General features: G+C 55.9%; 3 protein-coding genes across 4 annotated transcripts; 1 reads left to right on the forward strand and 2 right to left on the reverse strand.

Moving 5' to 3' along the window:
• Positions 1-450: 450 nt before the first annotated feature.
• APOA2 (apolipoprotein A2) lies at positions 451-1,461 on the reverse strand (the record flags this gene model as incomplete). Its single annotated transcript, XM_080647373.1, is given in 4 exon segments — positions 451-661; positions 664-692; positions 1,025-1,157; positions 1,410-1,461. Coding segments are annotated over 4 exon segments (318 nt in total). The 3' UTR covers positions 451-557.
• Positions 1,462-2,665: 1,204 nt separating this feature from the next.
• Positions 2,666-6,562, forward strand: TOMM40L (translocase of outer mitochondrial membrane 40 like). Of its 2 annotated transcripts, XM_080647371.1 has the most exons (10): positions 2,666-3,435; positions 3,649-3,897; positions 4,164-4,231; positions 4,506-4,598; positions 4,858-4,959; positions 5,097-5,202; positions 5,387-5,509; positions 5,614-5,690; positions 5,877-5,979; positions 6,116-6,562. In XM_080647371.1, the coding sequence occupies exons 2-10, from the start codon at positions 3,783-3,785 to the stop codon at positions 6,253-6,255; spliced, it is 927 nt and encodes a 308-aa protein (XP_080503497.1). In that variant the 5' UTR covers positions 2,666-3,435; positions 3,649-3,782; the 3' UTR covers positions 6,256-6,562. The 2 variants fall into 2 exon arrangements, with proteins under 2 accessions (XP_080503497.1, XP_080503498.1); XM_080647372.1 differs by lacking the exon at positions 4,858-4,959 and having other exon boundaries at positions 3,331-3,435.
• A 1,091-nt stretch (positions 6,563-7,653) lies between these two features.
• On the reverse strand, positions 7,654-10,247 carry NR1I3 (nuclear receptor subfamily 1 group I member 3; the record flags this gene model as incomplete). The annotated part of the gene is given in 4 exon segments (XM_080647772.1): positions 7,654-8,080; positions 8,082-8,096; positions 8,098-8,307; positions 9,766-10,247. Coding segments are annotated over 4 exon segments (993 nt in total), but the record flags the coding sequence as incomplete, so codon positions are not given.
• Positions 10,248-23,295: the final 13,048 nt, after the last annotated feature.

Here is a 23,295-nt window from a genome sequence, read left to right on the forward strand (position 1 = left end):
GATGGAGAGGAGCTTCTGAGGGAGTCCTCGTTTCCTGTGATCTGCCCAAGGCCAAGAATCCAGCCTGAGTCTCATGCCTTTCTCAGCCCTGCATCCATGCAAAGGTTCTTTTTTATTTTTAACATATTTTTATTGATTTCAGAGAGGAAGGGAGGGGAGAGAGAGATAGAAACATTAATGATGAGAGAGAATCATGGATCAGCTGCCTCCTGCACGCCCCACACTGGGGATCGAGCCCACAATCCGGGCACGTGCCCTTGACCAGGAATCGTACCTGGGACCTTTCTGTCCGCAGGCCGACGCTCTATCCACTGAGCCAAACCAGCCAGGGCCATGCAGAGGCTCTTCATCTCCTCGGAGCCGTTCCGGGCCTGGAGGGGACTCCGTGGTGCCCACTCTGCCATTTCCCACACTTGTCTCCGGGACCCTTTCTCCACCCTTCACACCCAAGCAGCCTCCTCCTCCCGTCCTCAGAAAGCTCACCATGGACTCCTTCACTATTTACTGCAGAAGCAAGCGGTGGGGAGGGAGGGGGCTGGAGGCTGGCCAGACGTGTCCTAGGGGCCAGCTTGGGGTGGCTGGGTGTCCAGCAGTGATTGGAATACCACGAAGTAATTGAGGAAGCTCATCAGATCATTTCCAGCCTTCTTGACCAGCGGGTCAGCTGCTCACGTGTCTTCTCCAAGTAAATCCTGGATATATGAGGGTTAGAGGTCAGTGTAAGGAACCAAGGCACTGGCAGGGGCCTTGGTGGTATGGGAGGTGGGACCCAAGTCCCCCAGCTCAGTGCCTGGTCCATGCTGGCACGGCACAGGGCACAGCTCTAGGAGGAGAGGCAAGCCCTGGAGGAACACACCTGGAGACAGAAATCCACAACCCAGCTGCTGTGGCCCATCTGTCCACAAGGCCCATGGGCCTGGAGGGATGAGGCAACTGTTCTCTCCGTTTCGAAGCTCAATTTCCCCAATCTCCACCCTGAGCTCCGTCTCCTGTGGGCCCTGAATCCGCCCTTGCTGAGACGTACTTGGCCTGGGCCTGGACTTCTGGGCCCTTGACCTGCTCCACCAGGTCCTTGCCATAGTCGGTCACGGTTTGCAGGTGCAGAGAGAACAGGCTCTGCAGGCTCGTCTCCTCCGCCTGCCTCCGGACCAAGGCTCCTGGGCACACAGAAACACCCGCCCTTTTCAGCTGGTCCCCAATACTGAGTCCTGGCCTCCGGCGATGCCACTGCCAGTGCCCAGCCCAAACAGGCCTCCCACTCCAGGCCTTTGATGGGTTTTCTGGCTTTAGAGGGGGGATGGTCTTCGTTTTGAGCCCTGGAGTTGCCAGATCTGGGCACAGAACTGACAGACGGGCAGCCAGGACCCTTACTGCCTTCTCCTTGGGACTCCCCTCCACTCCCCACCCACCTTCGAGGCCAGAGATGGTGAGGAGCAGCACCGTCACTAAAAGCAGCTTCATGGTGGTGACGTGGGGAGGTGGCCTGGAACAGATGGAGGTGGGGCGGCACTGAAGCTGGGCGGCTTCAGCCCCTTCCCAGGGACCCTTCCTAGGTGCCCACTCCAACCGGGTCCCTTCTCTCCCCACAGTTAAAACTTGGTCCTCCTTGGATGCTCCCCACTGGCCAGCACCTCTGTCCTTGTGCCTGCGCCTGGCCTGGCTGGGGAGGCAGGGGCTACGTATCTGCTTGCTTCCCCACACCCGTCAGGTGACAAGGACTGTGGAGGGACATTGGGGTGGACCATGTTGGAATAAACAAGTTGGAGAGATGGGGGAGGAGAGGACAAGTGCATGGGGACGCCTGGTGCAGGCCTTCGTGGCGGCAAGGGGGTGTCCTTTAGGCCTACTGGAGGTTCACTCTGCTGGGGTCTGGGGTAGCAGTCCCTAGCTCTGAGTGCTGCAGGAAGTAAGAGTGCTTATGTTTCTCTGGAAGCTCTGACATATCAATCAACCCTCAGCTCTCAATAACTCTGTCCCATTAGGAGTAGATTTTGTCTCCCCAACTCTACCCCCCCCCCCCTTCACTGCAACTTGCAAGAGGTTTTGGGGAACAGAAGAAAGGAGAAAGGAGTTGAAATTAGGGGTAGGGATGAGGGTCAGAGGGCAGGTGATTCACTCTGGTCCCTTCCTCAGTTAATGTGTGATGAGACAGGGTTGAAAACATGTTGACCAATTATCACACCCTACTCCCAAAGTCAGAAAGCAGCCTCTGTCCTCCACCCCGTTGGAAGGCTCTGGTAGGAAAAGAGGGTCATGTTAAAGGGTAGAAGTTGAAGGTCCCTGGTCATTGGGCCACCTTATCAGGTCGAGGTGGTAGCCAGCAGAAGTGAGTCAGCAGGGGCCACAGCACCCCTCTGCCCAAATAGGGAGGGAGAGAGGGAGGGAGGGAGGGAGGTCCATTCCCCAGGCATCTGGGTGAAGTCAGCGGAATAGATATCAGAAGCATTTGCATCTTTCTCCTTGTTGCCGTCAAAGTGTAGCAGGACATTCCCGAGAGATGGGGGTGGAGATGCGAGGACCAGCGACGGCTCCCCCCTTATTTCCCTGTGGAGCCCCCAGTGCTGGAAGGCACTCCACTGACTCCCGCCTGGCCCTGGAGTGGAGCGCATTTGGGGGCGGGGCCCATATTCCGGGATTTTATTTGCCAGCTCTGCCTGGGGAATCAGGGAAGGAAGGATTGATTAATTACAGGGGCAGCTGTTTCAGGGGCCGGTTCTGCTAGAATTGAGGCTGCAGCCCCTGCTCCTCCACACCCCAAGCGCTCACACGCGGTCCCATTCCGAGAGGACCAGCAGAACTCTGAGAGGGAGTGCAGGAGCGCGTTCTAGGACGGCCGTGCTGACGAGCAGCTCGCATTTGCAGAGCGTCGTGGAGGCCTACGAGGAGGAGCCCAGGCGATCCTGGGGTGGGGGTGCCGAGGGGCGATTGAACCCGGGTTGAAAATGAGTCTTCCCCGTCGTTTCCTCTGCCCTCCTCTCCAAGGCAGGTCTCCACGCTGTATGATGGAGGGAGCTTCGACGGCCCAGGCTCCGAGATGCTCCCTCCAGAGTCCCGTGCGCTCCCACGTCGACCTTGGAGAAGCCGCGGACCAAGCCAATCATCTCCGAGTCAGTCTCGGGAGCTGCCCGCAAGCCCCGCCTCCGCAGCTCCAAGGCTGGAGCTCTCTGGACGCGGCGCCTGCCACTCCTCGGCCTCCTCCTCTCCCATTGGCCCCTGGGAGATCAAGGCCGCTTATTTTTAATAGATTGGGCGGGGCCCAGTCAAGGGAGGGTCGGGTCTTTAAAAGCTTTCTTTTGCCCGGTTCCAAGATGGTGCTCATGACCACGCTGAGACAGCAGCGTGAAGCCGCAGTCCTGCCATCACTCAAGATGGCTGCCCCCATCAAGATGACCGGGGTGTGCCGGGGGGGAAGGGGCAGCACGAAGGTCTGAGGCGGTAAGGCGACCGATACGTGGCGAACCTCGCCTTGCGGCCTCGGGATGGAGAGTAGAAAGACTAGGAAGCGGGGGGAGGCCGGTGAGGGGTTAGGGTTAGAGATGGGGGAAGGGACGGATGACAGGTGGGGCTGTGGGACCAAAGGTGGGACGGGACTGTGCCTGCGATTCAGTGCCCACACCGGTGCCCTCGCCCCCGCTCTTCTTGTTCCAGGCCTAGCGTCGGACCATGTGGAAGTTTCGGGGGCTGGGGAGCCGGATGATGGGGGGTGGGGCCCGTGGGGGGTAGAGGGAGGAATAGCATCCTTTCCAGGCTCACCCCGGCCCCTCCCTGTCCTCTGGACTGAAATGGGGAACACGTTGGGCCTGGCTCCGATGGGGGCTTTGCCCCGCCGCAGCCCCCGTCGAGAGGAACCTCTGCCCAACCCCGGGAGCTTCGATGAGCTGCACCGCCTGTGCAAAGGTGAGCGCTTGAACTCGGGTGGAAGGGGCCGAGGGGGGCTGTCTTGCATGCTGGCGTGCAGAGATGGGAGCAGGAAAGGGAGATCACGCCGGGCTTCCGGCCTCAGGGAGGACCAGGTGCCGCAATGGAGTGGAGCGTTTTGTTGCAGAACCGGAAAGGAGGTCAGTTCCTCCAAAGCGCTTGCTGTGACACGCACGGGGACTGCTTCTTGGGGTCGGGGCTCCTCTCTGTGCTTACTCCTTCCTTCCCTCCCTCCCCACCTTCAGATGTATTCCCAGGACAGATGGAGGGAGTGAAGCTCGTTGTCAACAAGGTTCTGAGCAGCCATTTCCAGGTGCTCCCACTTCTCTGGCCCCTCCTCACTGCGCCTCCTGCCCGGCCCCACCCTCTCCTTCCTCTGCTCCCTGCCCCGCCACGCTGCGGGAAGAGGGGGGAGGAGCCGGGCTCTAACTCCCTTGCTTGTGGGACTTGTTGCTTTTAGTCAGGTGACCCTCAGTATGTGCTGGATAGTTGGGATTCTTAAAAGGCCTGGATGGGGACGGGATGAAGGGTGAGATGGGGACTGATGCAGCAGGAATGCTCTCCTCCACTGGCTTCTCTTCCCGCAGGTGGCTCACACTGTCCACCTGAGTGCTCTGGGCCTGCCTGGCTATCACCTGCACGCGGCCTATGCAGGGGACTGGCAACTCAGCCCCACCGAGGTGAGGGCTCCACACGCCGGGCCATCTCTCTAAGAGCCCGCCAGTAGGAGGAGGAAATGTGTGTGTTACGGGGAGGGCACCTCTTGTTCCTTCGGGTTTCTTCTGAATGGGAGAGAGGAGGGACGCTGTGTGATTGAGTGGGAGTTTTTCTTTGTGACTCCACTAGGGGGCGCTGGGTGCTGTTAAAGCCCATCGTATTTGGGTTTCGGCTGAATGGAACCCTAGCCCAGCTTAGTCTGACTGTCTAGCTCTTCAACAGGTTTTCCCCACTGTGGTAGGTGATTGGGACAGCAGTGGCAGCCTCAACGCCCAGGTCCTGCTCCTCTTGGCAGAACGGCTCCGAGCCAAGGCTGTCTTCCAGGTGACCCATGGTTCCTGCCTCCATCCGAGGGTTTCTTTCCTCCATGAATGTCCTGCTCCGCGGCCCCAGGGGGAGGAGCAGAGGCGACCGTGATGGCAGAGAGGGAGGGAGATCTTACTTCTCGCGCTCCATCCCAGACGCAGCAGTCCAAGTTCCTGACCTGGCAGTTTGACAGCGAGTACCGGGGAGATGACTACACAGCGACTCTGACCCTAGGAAATCCTGACTTGATTGGGGAGTCCGGTGAGAACTGGGACAGGGTTCTTTTTATTTTGGCTGCCCACCTGCCGATGTTGGCGGTCCTCTTCATCATCTGCACAGCTCAGGGCTTAGAGAAGAACCCTATGGGCAGGCTGGGTGGGGTCCCTGCGGGGGAGGGCAGGCCGGCCTGTTGTCTCTAGGCCTGACTCTTGTCTCCCACTCCCAGTGATCGTGGTCGCTCACTTCCTGCAGAGCCTCACACATCGGCTGGTGTTGGGAGGAGAGTTAGTGTATCACCGGCGGCCAGGCGAAGAGGGGGCCATCTTGACGCTAGCGGGGAAGTACTCCGGTATGCTGCGAGGGCGTGATGGAGGGGAATGCTGGACTTGGCTGGGTTTCCTGGCCTGTGTCCACGGCAGTAATGCTCCTGTCCTCCGCCTTTGCTTTTCACAGCTGTACACTGGGTCGCTACATTGAATGTGGGATCAGGTGGGGCCCATGCAAGTTATTACCACAGGGCAAATGAGCAGGTGAGATGACTGACCCCGCCACCACCCGCATGTCACTCGTGCCCTTGTGCCCACCCTGGGCCTCCACAGGCCCTGCGGACTGGCTGTCTTCCGCCTGCGCTTCCCATACATTTCACGCGTGCCTCCTGCTGCCGGCCCATCAGGACCCTGCAGTCTCTACAGAGACAGACCCTCTCCCATCCTCAGGTTCAGGTTGGCGTGGAGTTTGAGGCAAACACCAGGCTACAAGACACCACCTTCTCCTTTGGTTACCACCTGACTCTGCCCCAGGCCAACATGGTGTTTAAAGGTGAGGATGATTGAGACCACACTCGGAGGTGTTGTGGGATGGGGGGCTGGTAGGGGGCGGGGACGCTCCCCCTTACTTCTGCCAACTCCTTTCTGCAAGCCCGGGTACCTAACCTGGCCCGCATCTCCTGCTGCAGGCGTGGTGGACAGTAACTGGTGTGTGGGCGCCGTGCTGGAGAAGAAGATGCCTCCGCTGCCCGTCACCCTCGCCCTGGGGGCCTTCCTCAACCACTGGCGCAACAGGTTCCACTGTGGCTTCAGCGTCACTGTGGGCTGAGGCGTCCGAGCCCCCACAGCAGCTGCAGCCTCTGAGTTAGGTACCCAAGGCCAGAGACTGGGCCTTCTCTGGAGCCCACCTGGCTGGGTGACCTCTGGGTCCCAGGAGCAGAGAGGGGCCGGGGCCGTGCCCTCACTGATGAGACGATGGTTTGAGGACCGCCCCTGCCCCCGCACATGCCGTCTGTCCCGCTGTGGCTCTGGCTAAGGGAGAAGGGGCAGGGCCTGTCTGGCTGAGTTGCCTCCTCGTGCTCCCCTTCTTCATTTCCCTGTGGACTGGATTAAAGCTCCTCACCTCTTCCTCTTCAGAGCAGGAATGTCTGCACGGGATTGCGCCGTCCGTTTGCCACCCCAGAGCCTCAGGCTGGGAAAGAACCGTGACCTCAGAAAGTGGGGCCACCCATTCCCAGAGGAGCTCCTCCTCCCTGTTTCCCGTGCTTCCAGAGAACAACTCCCACGTCACACCGCTGCGCCCCGACTGCACGAGGGGCAGCTAGTGCTGCAGGCTCTCACGGAAACCGTGGCGCCCTTTCCTCTGGGCCCAGCGCCGGCACTCTCCAGGCCAGTGTGTCAGGCCAGGCGGTGCTGGCCGCGGCAGACCCCGCACCAGAGGCATCCCGCAGCGCAGCCCACAGGTGCTGGCTTTGTTCGTGCGCGTTGTTAATGCTCCGGATCAGCCCGGAGCCCAGCAGCTTCGCATACAGAAGCCTTTGGAGGAGGAGGGCATGGGGCCTCGGGGAAAGGAGGGTAATGTGGCAGCTGAGCGTCCGAGGCCCCGAGCCCCAAACTGCCCACAGTGAGGCTTGCTGTGCACAGCAGAGACAGTGCCCTGGGGTAAAAGACCTTGCCAAGGTCCCAGGGTCCCCGGCGCCTCTGCCATTTCCCTTGAACCCCAAGCTCTGAGGGCCCTGAGTGAAGAAAGCCCCAGAATTGGCTAGAACTTGAACTGTGAGGAATCTGAGGGTCTGGCCTTCTCAGCAGTTCTAGAAGGTGGGTGTGTTCTGTGGTCAGGAGCATCCCAGGTCGGCTGGTGGAGTGAGCAGAACAGAAGGGGAGACACCTCAGAGCTGGGGACGGACTGTAGAGCCAGGGCTTTGCCAGGAAGCTGCATGTGAGCAAAACTTCTAGGGGAATGAAAATGGAAGGATGGGCCGGTGAGGAGGAGGGGAGAGGCCCAGGAAAGAGGGAGCACCACTCCCGACAGGCACTTTTGTCTGAGAAGTTGGGCAGGCAAAATGTGGATGGCACCAGTCTCAGGAATGCTGGTGCAGAGCCCGTGAGCAGCCGCTTTGCGTCTCCTGAACCAAAAAGCTGGGAAGAGTGATCCGAGAGCGGCAGGAGCCATGTGGGCACTACACTAGGGAGAGGGCGGGAGTGAGGCCCACGGGTGGGTCCCCAAGGAGGCCCGTGAGAAGCTCCCGCTGAGCCAGTTCCCTTCCTCCTTCCCTGGTGCAGCTGCCAAGTCCATCCCTGTGCCAGCCGGGCCCTGGCCGCTGGCCTGTGATGTAGCTCTGCAGAGCCCACTGTCTCCTGCAGTTGGTCAGTCTCCCTCTGGGAACCCTGGGCCGGTCTGTAAGAGGGAGCAGGAAGAATGAGGGGGCTGTATAGTGTCCAGGGGCCCCAGGTTGGGGGAGATGCATTCTGCAGATTGGAGGACCAACAGGCCCGGGAGGGACAGATTGGAGGAGCTGGGAGTTTGGCATAGGTGTTGGGAGGAAGCTTCTGGGTTTTGGGGGAGGCTCACCAGGCAGAAGGGGGCCAGGCAGCCGTGAGCACACTCAGGTTCCTGGAGCTGCGGCCGCCACAGTGCCCTATGGAAGTGAAAGCAGCTCTAAAAACTTTCTGGAACCCCACTGCGGGGGAGACCAGCATTCGGAGCCTTCGGTCCCCTGGCCTCGGCCATGCCACGAGGACGAAGACACGTGCCCTGTGCTGTCCTACAAGCAGGAGGTCCGTCTTCTCGGGTAGCAGAGGCCACAGAGGAATGTGTTTGGAGATGACAGATCTCGAAGCTCCCCCTGAGGAGGGAGGCCTGGCCCTCCACGGGCTGGGCCTGTGGGGAGTGGGACATGGGGCACTTCAGACTGGAGTCTGAACTGCGGAAGGAGCTCCCGCTTTTGACAGGCACAAACCAGGGGTGGGAATTCCAGACGTGGCGCTCGTGAAGGCCGGCGGTCAGTTTGCCAGTGGATTGTTGTGCTGTTCTCTTTGTTTTGTCGGTGGTGGTGCGGAGGGTCATTGACGGCAGTGCTTTCTTCCTGAGCGGCGGGGAGGCCACACTGGAGAGGGCAGGGCCTGGTGGCCTTGACGACTGGCTGTGCTGTGAACGTGTTGATGTCTGCAAGGTGCGTGTGCAGAGGCAGCGCAGGGAGTGGGTGGGCGTGCGCTGGGGGTGGGCAAACAGGGGAGCTGGAGGCTGCAGAGGTCAGAGCTGAGGGAGGCCCAGGGCCCAGCGCTCTCCTTCGGTCCCTCCAGCCTTAAAAGGTTCCAGGCTGAGGAGCCGGCCTCTTCGGGGGTCCTGGAGAAGTCCTGGCCTCTGAATTGGTACGCGGCACGCTGCCCCGCCCTCAGGCTGTCCTCCTTGGTTACCCTTTTGGTCACATTCCAGCCCAAGTCCTGTGAGTGCTCACCCTGAACCGCACAAATTGGTCTAACAGGTGGCAGGAGTGGGTCCCCAGGTGTGCCTGGATTAGCTTTTTCCTCTCCTTACTGTGCTCGGGTGCTTTCTGTGCCGGCGCTGGACCTGCTTTGCTCGCCGCAATGCCAGCCTGCAGACAGGATCACTGTGCCTGGCAAGAGATGCAACCAAGCTCTCGACATCAGCAGAGAGCACCTCCCTGCCGGCCGTGGTCTGGGGCCCGGCCACCCTGCACAGCAAAGGATGCGCGGGAGGGAGTCCAGAGGCCTGCTTGGCCTTGGCTGGAGTCCCGGAGGCTGAGGATGGTGGGTGTCCTATCCACCTTCTCCAGCCTGTGGGCACTGGCAGAGAGCAAGGCGCTGTGGTGGAGACAGGCTAGGCTTGGCTCCTAAGGGAAAGTTGAAGAGGGAGGGCTCTTGACACCTGAAGCATCGCCTTATGTCTGTACGGCATTATGATCTCAAAGGCTCTGCGGTCGCACCTGATGGGATGAAACAACCCTACGGGTAGACACAGGGTTTGTCACCCACAGGTGTTGTACCCATACTTTTCAGAAACGTAGACAGGCGGAGATTCAAGGTCACAGAATAGTTAAGTGATGTAGATTGAATTCAAATCAAGATTGTTTGACTTCTACAGTTCCCACTGCTCACATGGGAAAATAGTGCAACGCCATGGGAACCAAGAGTTTGGAAATCAGACAGGCAAGTCTGCATACTGCCTCCACAGCTTCTCAGCTGAGTGACCTTGGGCATGCTGACGGTGTGAGCCCCGTTACATTACGTGGGAGCGTAGCCTCATAGCGTGGACACAGAAAGGCATCGTGTGATTAACTCAACAATTACCAGCCACCCGCTGTGTGGCAGGCACTACACCGGGGAGAGAAGAGAAAGCAAGCCGAGGGCATCCCGTGAGCTTCTGGGGGAGGGATGGTCAGGCAAGCGCAGAGGTCCGAGGGGTGCCAGCGTGTCTGAGGGCGGCTCCCCCGCTGTGTGGCTGGGATGCATTGAGAAAGGGGGACAGCCATGAGGGTGGCCTGGGGAGCAAGGCCGTGAGGTCATGGACTGGAGGGAGGTGAGCAGGACAGTGACGTCATCTGCCTGGTCTTCAGTAGCTCTGCCTGCTGTAGCGAATGCTCCGCGGGAACAAGGAGCAGCAGAGCGAAGTCGGTGGGTTCCTGCGATGGGAGGGGCCAGCTCACTGTCCTTCCTGCCAGCATCCAGGCACTTGCGCAACCTGCAGGCCGGGCAGTGGTGCCTCTGGGCCTGTTGACCTTTTACAGGTCCCAGCAAAAAGGCAGGTGAGACCAGTGCCCACTCTTCATCTGTGAGAGACAGGTGACAGTGAATGGGTGGTTATGTGAGGAGCCGAGATGACACAGGTTACTCCACGCTGTGCCCACAGGTCTGTGAGGGAGGCTTGGGCACAGCACACCTCTCACATCTGCACGGAGGTACAGGGTCACCCTGGAAGCCTGGTGTTTTACAGGAGTGAGCACCATTAAGTGCTTTTGACTGAGGGGTTATATCCCTGGGACAAACGTTGCCCTTCCTCCGTGATGATGCCGCCTGTGGCGTGGAGCTCGGTGCCATGGAGCCAGCTGGCCACGGAGCGAGTGGCCGCACGGCTCGGCGCAGTTGGGGTTGTTTCTATTGGGAGGAGGCTCTTCCCTGAAGTAACCCTGCTGGCCTCGCAAGTCAGGGCAGGGTAACCGTTCTGCGGCCATCTCCCCCGGCCGTGACTCCTGGTGTTGCGGTGGCTGTCACAGTCCCCGATGTGGGGTGGCAGCTCTGGGCCGCCCTTGGCTCTTCCCCTTTCTGCAGAGCGTTTCCAGACGCCTCTGGGCCCAGCCCCTGCGGTGCCTGATTGTGTTGTTCGTTTCTGGCCCCAGAAGATGGCCTGCCTGCTCCTCGCAGGCAGCATGTTGCTTGCAGGCTACAGGATCCGGGCGGGGTACACCTCCCCAAACCCCCACCTCTTTCCCCTTGATCCCTGGAGCTGTCCAGGTCAGGGGTCATGTCCTCAGGGCCTTCTGTAGTGTGTGGCCTCCGGTTCTCAGAGACTTTGGACCTGGGCAAAGGCCTGGGGGTGGTTTTCCCAGCATGCCCGTGGCTCTGGTTGCTGGCACGTGGGGAGGGACCCTGGCAGGCGGGGACCTCGGGAGTCACTGGAAGCTGCTCCTAAACAGACCGAGGAGGTTTCCCGCCGCAGAGCTTCCCCGGCAGCAGCCTGTCTGTGGGTCCTGGGAACACCGCAGAGAGGTAGAGCAGAGAGCAAGCTTTTCTCCCGTAGAGCAGAGCGTTGTGGGCCAGCACCGTGCTCGCGAGGCCCCAGGAAGCTCCTAGGCTGCGGTCTAGTTCACCTGCTCAGAGCTAGAGGCCCTGCTTCCTAAGCAGGGAGGCCGCTCAGACCTGGAGGGGGCGGCATTAGCTCGGGACTCTTGTGCCGCAGCAGGCGTTGTGGGCGGAGAGCTTGCCCCGCTCTTGCCCCAGAAGGCTCTGGGCTCAGCTTGGTGCTCTGGTGTTGCTGCCTTGAAATTCTTAGTGATTCTTAGAAGGAGCTCTGCAGTTTTGTTTTTATGGGCCCGCAAACTATCTGGTCCTGTGTAATCAATAAGCTTAAGACTCAGAGGCAGGAGTCTTCACTGGGGTCCTGTGTTTCATTGACACTGAAGAATATTTTTGCAAGTGTAAGAAGTGTATACTCTCCCAACATCTATGAACAGACACAGTTATTTATTCATATATATTTAATTGATTTTAGAAAGGGAGGATGGGGAAAGAGAGAGAGAGAGAAACATTGATGTGAGAGAGATACAGTTGCCTCTCATACACGCCCTGACCTGGATCAAACCCACAATGTAGGTATGTGCCCTGACCGGTAATCAAACCCATAACCTTCTGGTGCATCGATTGATATTCCAACCAACTGAGCCACACCAGCCGGGGCTAGAAAAAGGGATTTCAGACACTGTTTGGGTGTCTGGGCATGGACACTATGTGGGGTATGTCTGCGTTAGGTAAGTCTGATCCTGTGCACACTGGATAGAGTCCAAGTCCCGGTATTTGAGTGTAAAGGCCAAGGCCCTGTCCCTGCCCCGGCACCGGCTATCTGTACCGACAGTTCCTCCCACTAGAAACAAGCTCTGTGCCTGCTGCTCTTCAGTTAAGAGTCACATTATAAGTAATGCTGCTCTGCAGGCGAGTTAAAAGCAGTGCAGGCTAGAGTCATAGCACAGAGAGAGGGAGAGACCGAGGGTGAAGGGGCCTTGCCTAGGCCCTGAGAATGAGCCCTTCCTCTGAAGTACAACATCCAATGAGCCACGCATAACTCACTGTGTTTGCAATAGGCAAGTGCAGGCGCTCCGATCTGGTCCTGGAAGAGGTGAGTGTATTTATGCAGATGCGTTTGTTGGTATCTTTGCTTGAGTGTGATTCTATTCGAATTCACGCTAATGCACTCAGTCAACAAATACTCGCTGAGAACCTGCTGTGTGAGACTTTCATCATTGATGATTCTCTCTCTCCCTCTCACTTCCTCTCTGAAATCAATAAATATTTTTTTAAAAAATAAAGATGCGTAGGGGCTCCTGCCCGTGTGCTTTTCCAGCGCGGAGTGGCCGATTACCTTGTGCGGGCACGATGGAGCTCGAGGCCATGAGCAGACACCCAGCCCAGTGGCCATCGGCACGCTCTTCACCGTTTGTGAGATTGCCTCCACCACGTACACTCGTGACATCTACAAAAGGCTTCTTTTTTTTCATTTTTTAAACAACTTTATTGAGATTTTATTGATACACAAAAAACTGCCTGTATTGAATGTGTACAGTGTGCATGATGGTGCGGGGGCAGGGGCAGTCTCATGGGCAGGCTGGGCCAGCCTCCTCACTCCTCACATTCCGCTGATAGGAACGCAGACGTGCGATGCCCTTTGCAGAGGGGGACTGGGAGACCCTCCATCACAAAGCAGGGCGCCAGCACATCTTGTATCACTCATTTCCACACCAGACAGCGGTCTCACACTTCAGAGGCCTTGAGAGACACATCAGAGCCAGGGCACGGGCACTGCTGGCAGTCTGAGCGGAGCTCCCTCCTTTCCCCCCGGGGGAGGCCAGGGAGGAGGCAGGGCCATGAGGTCCTAAAGGAAGCCCTAGTCCTGGGCCCCAGAGAGTTTCCAGAACTGTGACCACAGACCCAGGGCCGGATCAGGAAACCCCATCTCAGGGTCAGGTGCTCCGGCAGCCCCTCTGCTGCACATGGCACCTGTGTCTCTGCTCCTCTCCAGGAGGCACCCCACGGCCCCGCAGGCCTGGTCTCCACCAGCTCCATGTCCTGGGTCTGGTCCTCCCTGTCACGCTGCCAGGCCAGGGTGATGTCCGCAGGCTAGAAGCCCAGACCCCAGCACCTCAAGGTGACCTCCCGGTGGGGGGGGGGGTGGTGGTGGTGGTGGTGGTGGTGGTGTCACGAGTGTGGGGGAGGGGGATCTGCGCGGTGCAGCGTCTCCTTCCCCTTCTCCAGGTACCTGCGAAGCCACTCCACTTACTCCCTCTCCGGGTATGCCAGGTTGCGCTGCGGTCCAGGAGCGCAGGCCCTCGTTCAGGGGGTGCAGTCGGCCCATCGTGGGCGAACTGCTCAGAACCGCGGAGGAGGCGCCCGGCTGGTCCCAGTTCGCAGCCAGCAGGCCCCTGGGAGGTGTGGGGCCCGGACCCGCTCTGCTTGTAGCCAGGGCCGTCTGCGTCTGCGGGCTCACCGGGAAGTCTGGGCATGGCCCCTGCGATCTCGGTGCGCTTCCCAAATCTGCGCCCTCCTGCTGCGTGCACGCGCCGCGGCTCACCCTCTGAGTGGCTGTCCAACCGCCCGCAGGAACGGGATGTGGAGGCCTCCCCGCGGCCGGCGCGCCGGGACTCGCGCTGTGGAAATATCCCGGGGAGTGCGGGCCTGCCCAGGGTCGGTCAGGACCAGGGCCCCCCAGAGCAGCAGGAGGGGGTTCAGGGTCCCATGACCCAGATCCGGAGGGCCCGGGGAGAATGAGGTCCACTAGTTGGTGAGCTACAAAGAGCTTCTCTCTCCTGCTGCTCTGAGCTGGCGTCTGTGTGTGAGCTCCCAAGGGTTCCAGCCAGGCAGCGGCACGAACCTGCTGCTGGAGGTTAATTTTCGTCCTGTTGCTGGAATGTCCCGCCTGCTGCTCACGATAAAGGCAGGTGTGTGACCGTCAAAAAAAGAAAAGAAAAAAGAGTGAGATGCTCTCGGTCCTCATGGAGTTTAAACATGCTGGGGGGCGGGGGGAGGCAGAGCTTTAAGTAGATATAAAGAAATATAGGGGGGGGGGGCTAGTTGGTTTGGCTCAGTGGATAGAGCCTCCGCCTGCGGATTGAAGAGTCCTGGGTTCCATTCCGGTCAAGGGCACATGGCCGGGTTGCGGGCTCGATCCCCAGCAGGGGGGCGTGCAAGAGGCAGCCAATCAATGATTCTCTCTCATCATTGATGTTTCTGTCTCTCCCTCTCCCTTCCTCTCTGAGATCAATAAATATATTAGGAAAAAAAAAGAAATATGGGGAGGGGGGGGTCAATGATGCCCCGTGAACAGAGGGGCAAGGGGTCCCGAGGAGGAGGCAGGGAGGACGGCTTAGAGCAGTGACAGCTCAGCTGATGTTTATAAGGAAAAGGAGGACGTGGCCAGCTCAGGCAGAGGGTACCATCTGAGAAGTTCAAGAAGCCAGATACAGAAACGTGGACATGGCAGCGCCACAGACAGCCTCCTGCAGGGGTAACGTTTCTGGCAGGGAGCGGCGGGGGAAGTCTGGGGAGATGGGGCTGCGGCTGAGATGTAGACAGGCCTGCTTTCTGTCCCTCACCTCCACCCCCACCCTGTCATTCCCATCTCTGGACCTGCGTGTGCCCACTGCCTCTAGCTGAGTTCAGGCCCTCACCACACCTACTTATTTCTACAGTAGCCTATGCACGTTCTCCCCAACCAGCTCTCTCTCCTCCAACCCATCCTCCATGCTGTCGCTATTTCTAAATTGCAAATTTAATTGTGTTTTCACTACTTAAAATTCTTCATTTGCTTCCCATCACCTTCAGGATAAGATCTAATCGCTTTAGCACATCACTAAGTCTGTGTGACCTGGCCTCCTCTGGGCCAGCCCCCTCCCTGCCTGACCTAACCCGCCATACGCTGCTCCAACGTGCTTACACCTTTACCTCCCTTGAGTGCACTGTGCTCACTCATCTCCAAGCACCTGCCCTGTTACTCCCTCTGCTTGGAATCGCACCTGGCCCCTCCTCTGGTCCTCCTGATCCTCTTTTTTAAAAATATATATATATATATTTTATTGATTTCAGAGAGGAAGAGAGGACAGAGAGACAGAAACATCAATGATGAGAGAGAACCACTGATGGGATCGATCCCACAACCCAGGCATGTGCCCTAACTGGGAATCAGCTGTGACCTCCTGGTCCTGAGCCACTGCCCCAGGCCCTCCTGGTCCTGCACAGAGCATCACCTCTGGGAGCCTGGGGGCGAAAGCCAGCCTCTGCATGCAGCTGGTCCCAGCACCACCACACTGCCCAGCAATGCCAGTCCACTGGGAATGGTCGAAGGCTTTTATTTTGGATCATAGTCTTGCGTACTCCTGCCACATAGAACAAGTGTTTATGGAATTTATGAATTAAACCAGAGGCCGGGTGCACGAAAATTCGTGTACTGGGCGGGGGTGGGGGTGGGAGTGGGGGTTCCCTCAGGCCGGCCTGCGCCCTCTTGCAGTCTGGGACCCCTCGGGGGATGTCCAACTGACTCGGGGAGCGGGCCTAAGCCATTAGTCGGACATCCTTAGTGCTGCCGTGGAGGTGGGAGAGGCTACGCTGGCCAGCATGAGCCTGCTTCTGGCTGAGCAGCACTCCCCCTGTGGAAGCGCACTGACCACCAGGGGGCAGCTCCTGCACTGAGCGTCTGCCCCCCCCCACCCCTTCAGTGCCCGTCATAGCGACTGGTGGTTCCGCATTAGGGTCAGTTTGCATATTACCCTTTTATTATATAGGAGGATGGGTTATGATATGAATTAAGGTCTGATCCCAAAGTCATACTCTTTCCATGTGGCATGCTGCTAGTATCTGTGCTGCATGTATTCATTCGGCAAACGTTTGACAGGTGTCTGCTTGTGTCTTCAGGCTCCAGCGGTGAGGGCTCCCCCTCTCATCTGGATACAGTGTTCCTCCCTGTGGCTTTCCTTCCTGGCTGGTGGGCCTTGCTGTCCTGACTCTCTGAGCAGATACTCATCCGTCTTCTGGTCTGATTCTGATTCTTTCTGTCTTCTGAACCGTTGCTACCGGCCTTGTTTGCATTTGACATGTGGTGACCTCACTCAGGTGTCCACTGAGCCAAATTTCCAGTCTGAGACTGCCCTGTCCTATTTGGCCCGCCAGGTTCTGGCACAAACACTTGTTTGAAGTGTTCCAGCTACACCAGCCCCTTTCCTTTGCACCTTGTGATCTGGTTTCAATCTTCTCTCTGAATTCACCAGTGCTCCCGGGGCCTGTTGAATTCATTGGGCTTCCTCTTGGGTTTCTCCCACTCCAATTCTTTCTCACTAGCCTCCATGATGTTACGCATTCCTGGTTCTCCACCTTTATTTCTAACAGCTCTTTTCTCTTTTCCTTTTATTGGATTCCCCTTTTTTTCTAAGCCTATGGGTTACGAAAAATTATAGGCTTTTCTCTAAGGCTCAGTTTCAACCTCCCTACCTGTCTTCTATATTCCTAACAGTTCACCCATTCTCAAGGCTCTAGTAAAATGTAGACATAGCCAACATTTTACCATCACGGTTTACAGCCCACCTTTACATTCCTAGTTTCAGTTCTCTTCCTCAGTCTAGTACGTGAGTGTCTCCAAAATCTACAACCCCAGTTCCAGGTATCTTGCTATTCTTAGGAGTTTCTCCTGATGCCTGTTCAGGTTAAATCTCATTCTGTTCCTTTTTCTGGATGCCCAGGCACATCCTAGCCTTTCCCTGCAGCACATGGGACAGCACTGCTCTGTGCATTCACATGGGACAGCACTGCTCTGTGCATTCACATGGGACAGCACTGCTCTGTGCATTCACATGGGACAGCACTGCTCTGTGCATTCACATGGGACAGCACTGCATGGTGCATTCACATGGGACAGCACTGCTCTGTGCATTCACATGGGACAGGACTGCTCTGTGCATTCACATGGGACAGCAGTGCACGGTGCATTCACATGGGACAGCACTGCTCTGTGCATTCACATGGGACAGCAGTGCATGGTGCATTCACATGGGACAGCACTGCTCTGTGCATTCACATGGGACAGCAGTGCACGGTGCATTCACATGGGACAGCACTGCTCTGTGCATTCACATGGGACAGGACTGCTCTGTGCATTCACATGGGACAGCAGTGCACGGTGCATTCACATGGGACAGCACTGCTCTGTGCATTCACATGGGACAGCAGTGCATGGTGCATTCACATGGGACAGCACTGCTCTGTGCATTCACATGGGACAGCAGTGCATGGTGCATTCACATGGGACAGCACTGCTCTGTGCATTCACATGGGACAGCACTGCTCTGTGCATTCACATGGGACAGCACTGCTCTGTGCATTCACATGGGACAGCACTGCTCTGTGCATTCACATGGGACAGCACTGCTCTGTGCATTCACATGGGACAGCACTGCTCTGTGCATTCACATGGGACAGCACTGCTCTGTGCATTCACATGGGACAGCACTGCTCTGTGCATTCACATGGGACAGGACTGCTCTGTGCATTCACATGGGACAGCAGTGCACGGTGCATTCACATGGGACAGCACTGCTCTGTGCATTCACATGGGACAGCACTGCACGGTGCATTCACATGGGACAGCACTGCTCTGTGCATTCACATGGGACAGCACTGCACGGTGCATTCACATGGGACAGCACTGCTCTGTGCATTCACATGGGACAGCACTGCTCTGTGCATTCACATGGGACAGCACTGCTCTGTGCATTCACATGGGACAGGACTGCTCTGTGCATTCACATGGGACAGCAGTGCACGGTGCATTCACATGGGACAGCACTGCTCTGTGCATTCACATGGGACAGCACTGCACGGTGCATTCACATGGGACAGCACTGCTCTGTGCATTCACATGGGACAGCACTGCACGGTGCATTCACATGGCTGTCTCTCCCCATGGGGCTGTGAGCTCTAGGCCTGTGGTCGGCAAACTGCAGCTCGCAAGCCACATGCGGCTCTTTGGCCCCTTGAGTATGGCTCTTCCACAAAATACCGCGGCCTGGGAGAGTCTATTTTGAAGAAGTGGCGTTAGAAGAAGTTTAAGTTTAAAAAATTTGGCTCTCAAAAGAAATTTCAGTCGTTGTCCCATTGATAGTTGGCTCTGTTGACTAATGAGTTTGCCGACCACTGGGCTAGTCCATGGGTCTTCTCCCAATGCCCGCCCAGGGTCTGGCAGTGATGCGTGCTGAGTCACCCATGAGTAATTGAAGAGCGTTCCCGATTTTCTGATCCTGAATCCTAAGTCACTTTGAATCCTCTTGTAAATCTTGTTAGTCATCAGAGGGAAGGGAGGGGAGGGTACCCTGGGTGGGAAGAGACCAGCCAATGAACTTGTATGCACATATGCATAACCCATGGACATGGACAATGGGGTGATGAGGGCCTGGGGTGGGGGGGCAGGGGAGACGGGAGCGGCTGGAAGAGTTAATGAGGAGAAAAAGAGGACCTATGTAATGCTATTTTCAACAATAAAGATTTTAAAAATAAAATAAACCCTGTTAGTCACCAAGTCTCCTTGGTTCTTTATTCCTTATGGTTCTCAGTGTCCCTTCTCCTCTGCTGCTGTACTACACTCACTCAGATGCTTTCACTTCCTACAATGACAATTTCCCCTTCTTGGTCTCCCTGTTCTGACTCCCTCTTGTCAGATAAGTCCTATGTTTCCCAGTAAGAATAATCTAAAAATGTTATTTCTATGAGGATCAAGTTTGAGTTCCTTATTCTGATACATATCTTGCAACTTCCCCATTATAAAACTCAGTCTTCTTTAATCACTTTTCTCTTATCACCAGATACCAGATAGACCAGGGGTGGGCAAACTTTTTGACTCGAGGGCCACAATGGGTTCTTAAACTGGACCGGAGGGCTGGAACAAAAGCATGGATGGAGTGTTTGTGTGAACTAATATAAATTCAAAGTAAAGGAGCGGAGGGGAGAGCAAGAGAACCGGATAGAATAGCCGGATCTGGCCCGCGGGCCGTAGTTTGCCCAAGGCTGAGACCCATCTTTCCTTCCTCCTTCCCTTCCACCATTTGTCTAAGTTTTACCCTTTTTTAAAAATATGTTCTTATTGATTTTTTTCTAAAAATATTTTCATTGATTTCAGAGAGGCAGGGAGAGGGAGAGAGAGAGACAGAAACATCAATGAGAGAAAATCATTGATCAGCTGCCTCCTACACACTCCACAATGGGGACTGAGCCCACAATCTGGGCATGTGCTGACTGGGAATTGAACTGTGTCCTCCTGGTTCACAGGTCGACACTCAACCACTAGCCATTGTTATTGATTTTTTTATATTTTATTGATTTTTTACAGAGAGGAAGGAAGAGGGATAGAGAGTTAGAAACATCGATCAGCTGCCTCTTGCACACCTCCTACTGGGGATGTGCTCGCAACCAAGTTACATGCCCTTGACCGGAATCGAACCTGGGACCTTTCAGTCCGCAGGCTGACGCTCTATCCACTGAGCCAAACCGGTTTTGGCCTGTTATTGATTTTTTTATAGAGAGAGGGAGGGTGAGGGAGAAATAGAAACATCAACCACTTAACTCCCGTACACACCCCGACTGGGAACCAAACTCGCAACCTGAGATTTACTCTTCTTTTAAGATCCATCCCAGACCCCATTTCCCCAGGAAGCTTTGGACTCTTTTGGTCCTGAACAATGTCTTTCTTCTCTGACCTGTTACTGTTTATTATTTTACTAGAGCCCGGTGCACAGATTCATGCACTGGTGGGGTCAGCTCCCTTGGCCTGGCCTGTGGGGATTGGGCGGAAACTGGCTCTCCGACATCCCCTGAGGGGTCCTGGATTGTGAGAAGGCGCAGGGCAGACCAATCGGTGCTGGGGAGGGACTATGGGAGGGCTCCAGGGCGTGTCTGGCCCGTCTGGCCCAATCCTGATTAGGGCCATCTCGTCCAGTCCCGAGCAGCAAGCTAACCTACCAGTTGGAGTGTCTGCCCCCTGGTGGTCAGTGCGGGTCATAGCAACTGGTCGAACAGTTGAAGGAACAGTTCGACACTTAGCATATTAGGCTTTTATTATGTAGGACAAGTTACTGTTGTAGTGTATTTGGGCATTTGTGTGTGTGTGTGTGTGTGTGTGTGTGTGTGTGTGTTTTAATCCTCACCTGAGGATATTTTTCCATTGATTTTTAGAGAGAGTGGAAGAGAAAGGGAAAGACAGAGAGAAATATCAATGTGAGGGAATACATCGATTGGTTGCCTTTTGCACACGCTCATGCCTGGAGGAACCTGTAATCAAGGTACATGCCCTTGACCAGAATCAAACCCAGGACACTTCGGTTGGCAGGTTGATGCTCTAGCCACTGAAACAAACCAGCTAAGGCTGTCCTTGGGCATTTAATCACCTATGGCAAGGTGGGCAGTCTATGCCCTGTGAACCACATCTGGTCTATGGCTTTTGAACTAATAATGTTTTTTAAATTAAAAATTTAAAAGAAGAAAAAGAATGTTTCATAATACATGACAATTATATGAAATTCATGCTTTAGTGTCCACAGATAAAGTTTTATTAAAATACTAGAGGCCTGGTTCATGAAAATTCATGCACTGCAGGGGGGTCCCTCAGCCCAGCCTGCCCCCTCTCACAGTCCAGGAGCCCTCAGGGGCGATCAGGGGAAGGCCACGCCACATCACACCTCTGCTGCTGCCACTGCCAGCAGCGCAAGCCTCGGCCAGCCCTGGTTACCTGAGCCTCAGGTAGTCCTGGGTGGCTGGGTAGCCGCCATCCAAGGCTTGCCTGTGCCTTGGGCTGGTCCTGAGTGGCTGCGGGGCTGAGGGGACTGGGGGACTCCAAAGGCAGGTGCAGCAAGGCCAGGCCTGCCTGGGGGTGGACCCAGCTTTGCAGCACGCCTGCCACCCTGGCAGGGCTGAGGGGACTGGGCGCCACCATCTTGTGGCTGTGGGCACTGCCATCTTTGAGGGTGTGGCAGTCAATTAGCATAGTCCCTCCTTATTGGCTGTGGGTGCCACCATCTTTGTGACAACGTGAGGGTCAATTAGCATAATCCCTCTTTATTAGATAGGATAGCCCCACCTATGTTTTACATATTGCCTATGCTTACAAACTATAAGGAGAGACTTGGAGTTTCAACAGAGACCATCAGCCATTCACTCTCTGGCTACTGCAGAAAAAGCTTGCAGACCTCTGGTCTAGGATCTCGAACTCCTTTATCCTCTTGCACAGCTGGTTAAGAACTGTGGAGAGGTCTGTTCCATAGCTTTCCCATGCTAATTAGCCATTCCTTAGAAAGGTGGGGGACGCCAGAAGAGTAGGCTGCAGAGACTTCGTATGAGACCCCAACTTAGAAACTTAGAAACTTAGGCAGCCAGGTTCTCATGGGAAGTGAGAGTCAGGGCTGCAGGTGGAAGGGGAAAGACGGGTCTTTTTTCCATCTCCTTGGGTTCTGACCTGGCAGAGAAAATGTACAAGCCCAGAGGGTGGCGCTAGAGAAAGGGCACTTGAGATCTTACCTGAAGCTGCTGTGGAGAGAGATCAGTGGTTGTGGCTGAGAAAGGCTCAGCTGGAAAGGACTCAGGAAAGAATCTGTCCAGAGGGTGTCCCGGTGAAAGTGTGTGGCTTTGGCTGACTAAGAGGCTTAACAATGCTTAGGACTGTCCCAAGCCAGAGAATTGGAAGAACTTCTTTAAGTTGGAAGGAAAGCTAGATATTCAGATAAACAGGAATAGCAGTTGAAGTTATTAGAAAGATCATGACATTTGCCTAGGCATTCTATTTCTTTTAATCTTTCTCTATTCATATTTTTCTTAAAAATTATACAACACAGTAATTATTTAGTAAATTATGTTTTTAATTTATCTTTACTGTTGAAAGTATTACAGATGTCCCCTGCCCCCTCCTCATTGATCCCCTCCACTCCGCTCCCTCCTCCTCCCTAAAGCTCCATCTTATTAAAAAATGATCTACATAGGTTGGACTGTGGGATTCATCTTTCACAACTGGTCCCTACACCTGGGCAGAGTCCACGTGGCTAGTGTTGGTCCTCAAACATGGACCACCAAATGGGCTGCTACCTGAACTGGTGAAACAAGCAAGACTCTAGCATAGAACTTGCATATTGAAAACTTTAAAAAATATATATATTTTTATTGATTTCAGAGAGGAAGGGAGAGGGAGAGATAGAATCATCAATGATGAGAGAGAATCATTGATTGGCTGCCTCCTGCACATCCCGCAACTGGGGATCGAGCCCGAAACCCAGGCATGTGCTCTTGACCAGAATGGAACCCATGACCCTTCAGTCCGCAGGCCGAGGCTCTATCCACTGAGCCCAACCGGCCAGTGCTTGAAAGCTATTTTAATGGCAACAATAGGTGCAAGGTCCTAAGGGTATCTCCTTTTTTTTTTAGCTTCACCAGCATGCCTGGCACAGTGGAGGGCACACTGTCTCGTTGGAACTGAACTAATAAGCTTTGGGAGGAGCTCATTAACCTTGCTGGAGGGGTTTGTTTGTCTGGTCGGCTGGTTTGTGTTGTGTTGTTTTTCACTGTGTGGGATGTAGCATTGATGAATCCTAAATGTCTTTCAACTCCTGGGATCTACGAACTTCCAACTCAAACAGGCTACCTGACAATTTCCCTGTTCTTTGCCACAGAGCACTGTCCACGTGCCCCGCCCTTCTTCCAACTCTCGGTTGGTCTGTCCCTTTCCTTCCCCTCCTCCCTTACGCCCTTCTCTCATGCGATTGCTATCCTATCCCTAAATCTTTATCGGCAATATCTCTTGCCTTTACCCCCTTCCTTTATTGTTTCCTGCGTCCCATGCATCCTCTTGCTTTCCTTCCAGCGTTTCCTTCCATGCTGCTCCCCCTGCCTCGGGTGCTGTCCCTTCCCCTCTCCCTCCTCCTCGGCTCCTGCTTCACCTTCCCCGCTCTGCCGCGGCGGTGCCCCCTCCTTCCCGCGCTCCGACTGCCAGACCCTAGATGGAGCTGCCGGAGACCTCTGAGCCTGCCTCCATTGGATGCAAGGGGCTGTCACTCTGCAGCAGGGGAGCATCTATTGGTCGGGCTGGAGGCGGGGCCGGAGCTGACTATAAAAGGCGGGGCCC

Source organism: Plecotus auritus, assembly GCF_963455305.1.
Source record: "Plecotus auritus genome assembly, chromosome: 12".
Classification (NCBI taxonomy): domain Eukaryota; kingdom Metazoa; phylum Chordata; class Mammalia; order Chiroptera; family Vespertilionidae; genus Plecotus; species Plecotus auritus.

Excerpts from the sequence above, each read along its gene's own strand:
- TOMM40L (XM_080647371.1), top strand. The coding sequence starts at position 3,783 with ATGGGGAACACGTTGGGCCTGGCTCCGATGGGGGCTTTGCCCCGCCGC. Across the intron at positions 3,898-4,163 it reads GCTGCACCGCCTGTGCAAAG|ATGTATTCCCAGGACAGATG; the intron begins GTGAGCGCTTGA and ends CCCCACCTTCAG. Across the intron at positions 5,203-5,386 it reads TGACTTGATTGGGGAGTCCG|TGATCGTGGTCGCTCACTTC; the intron begins GTGAGAACTGGG and ends TCCCACTCCCAG.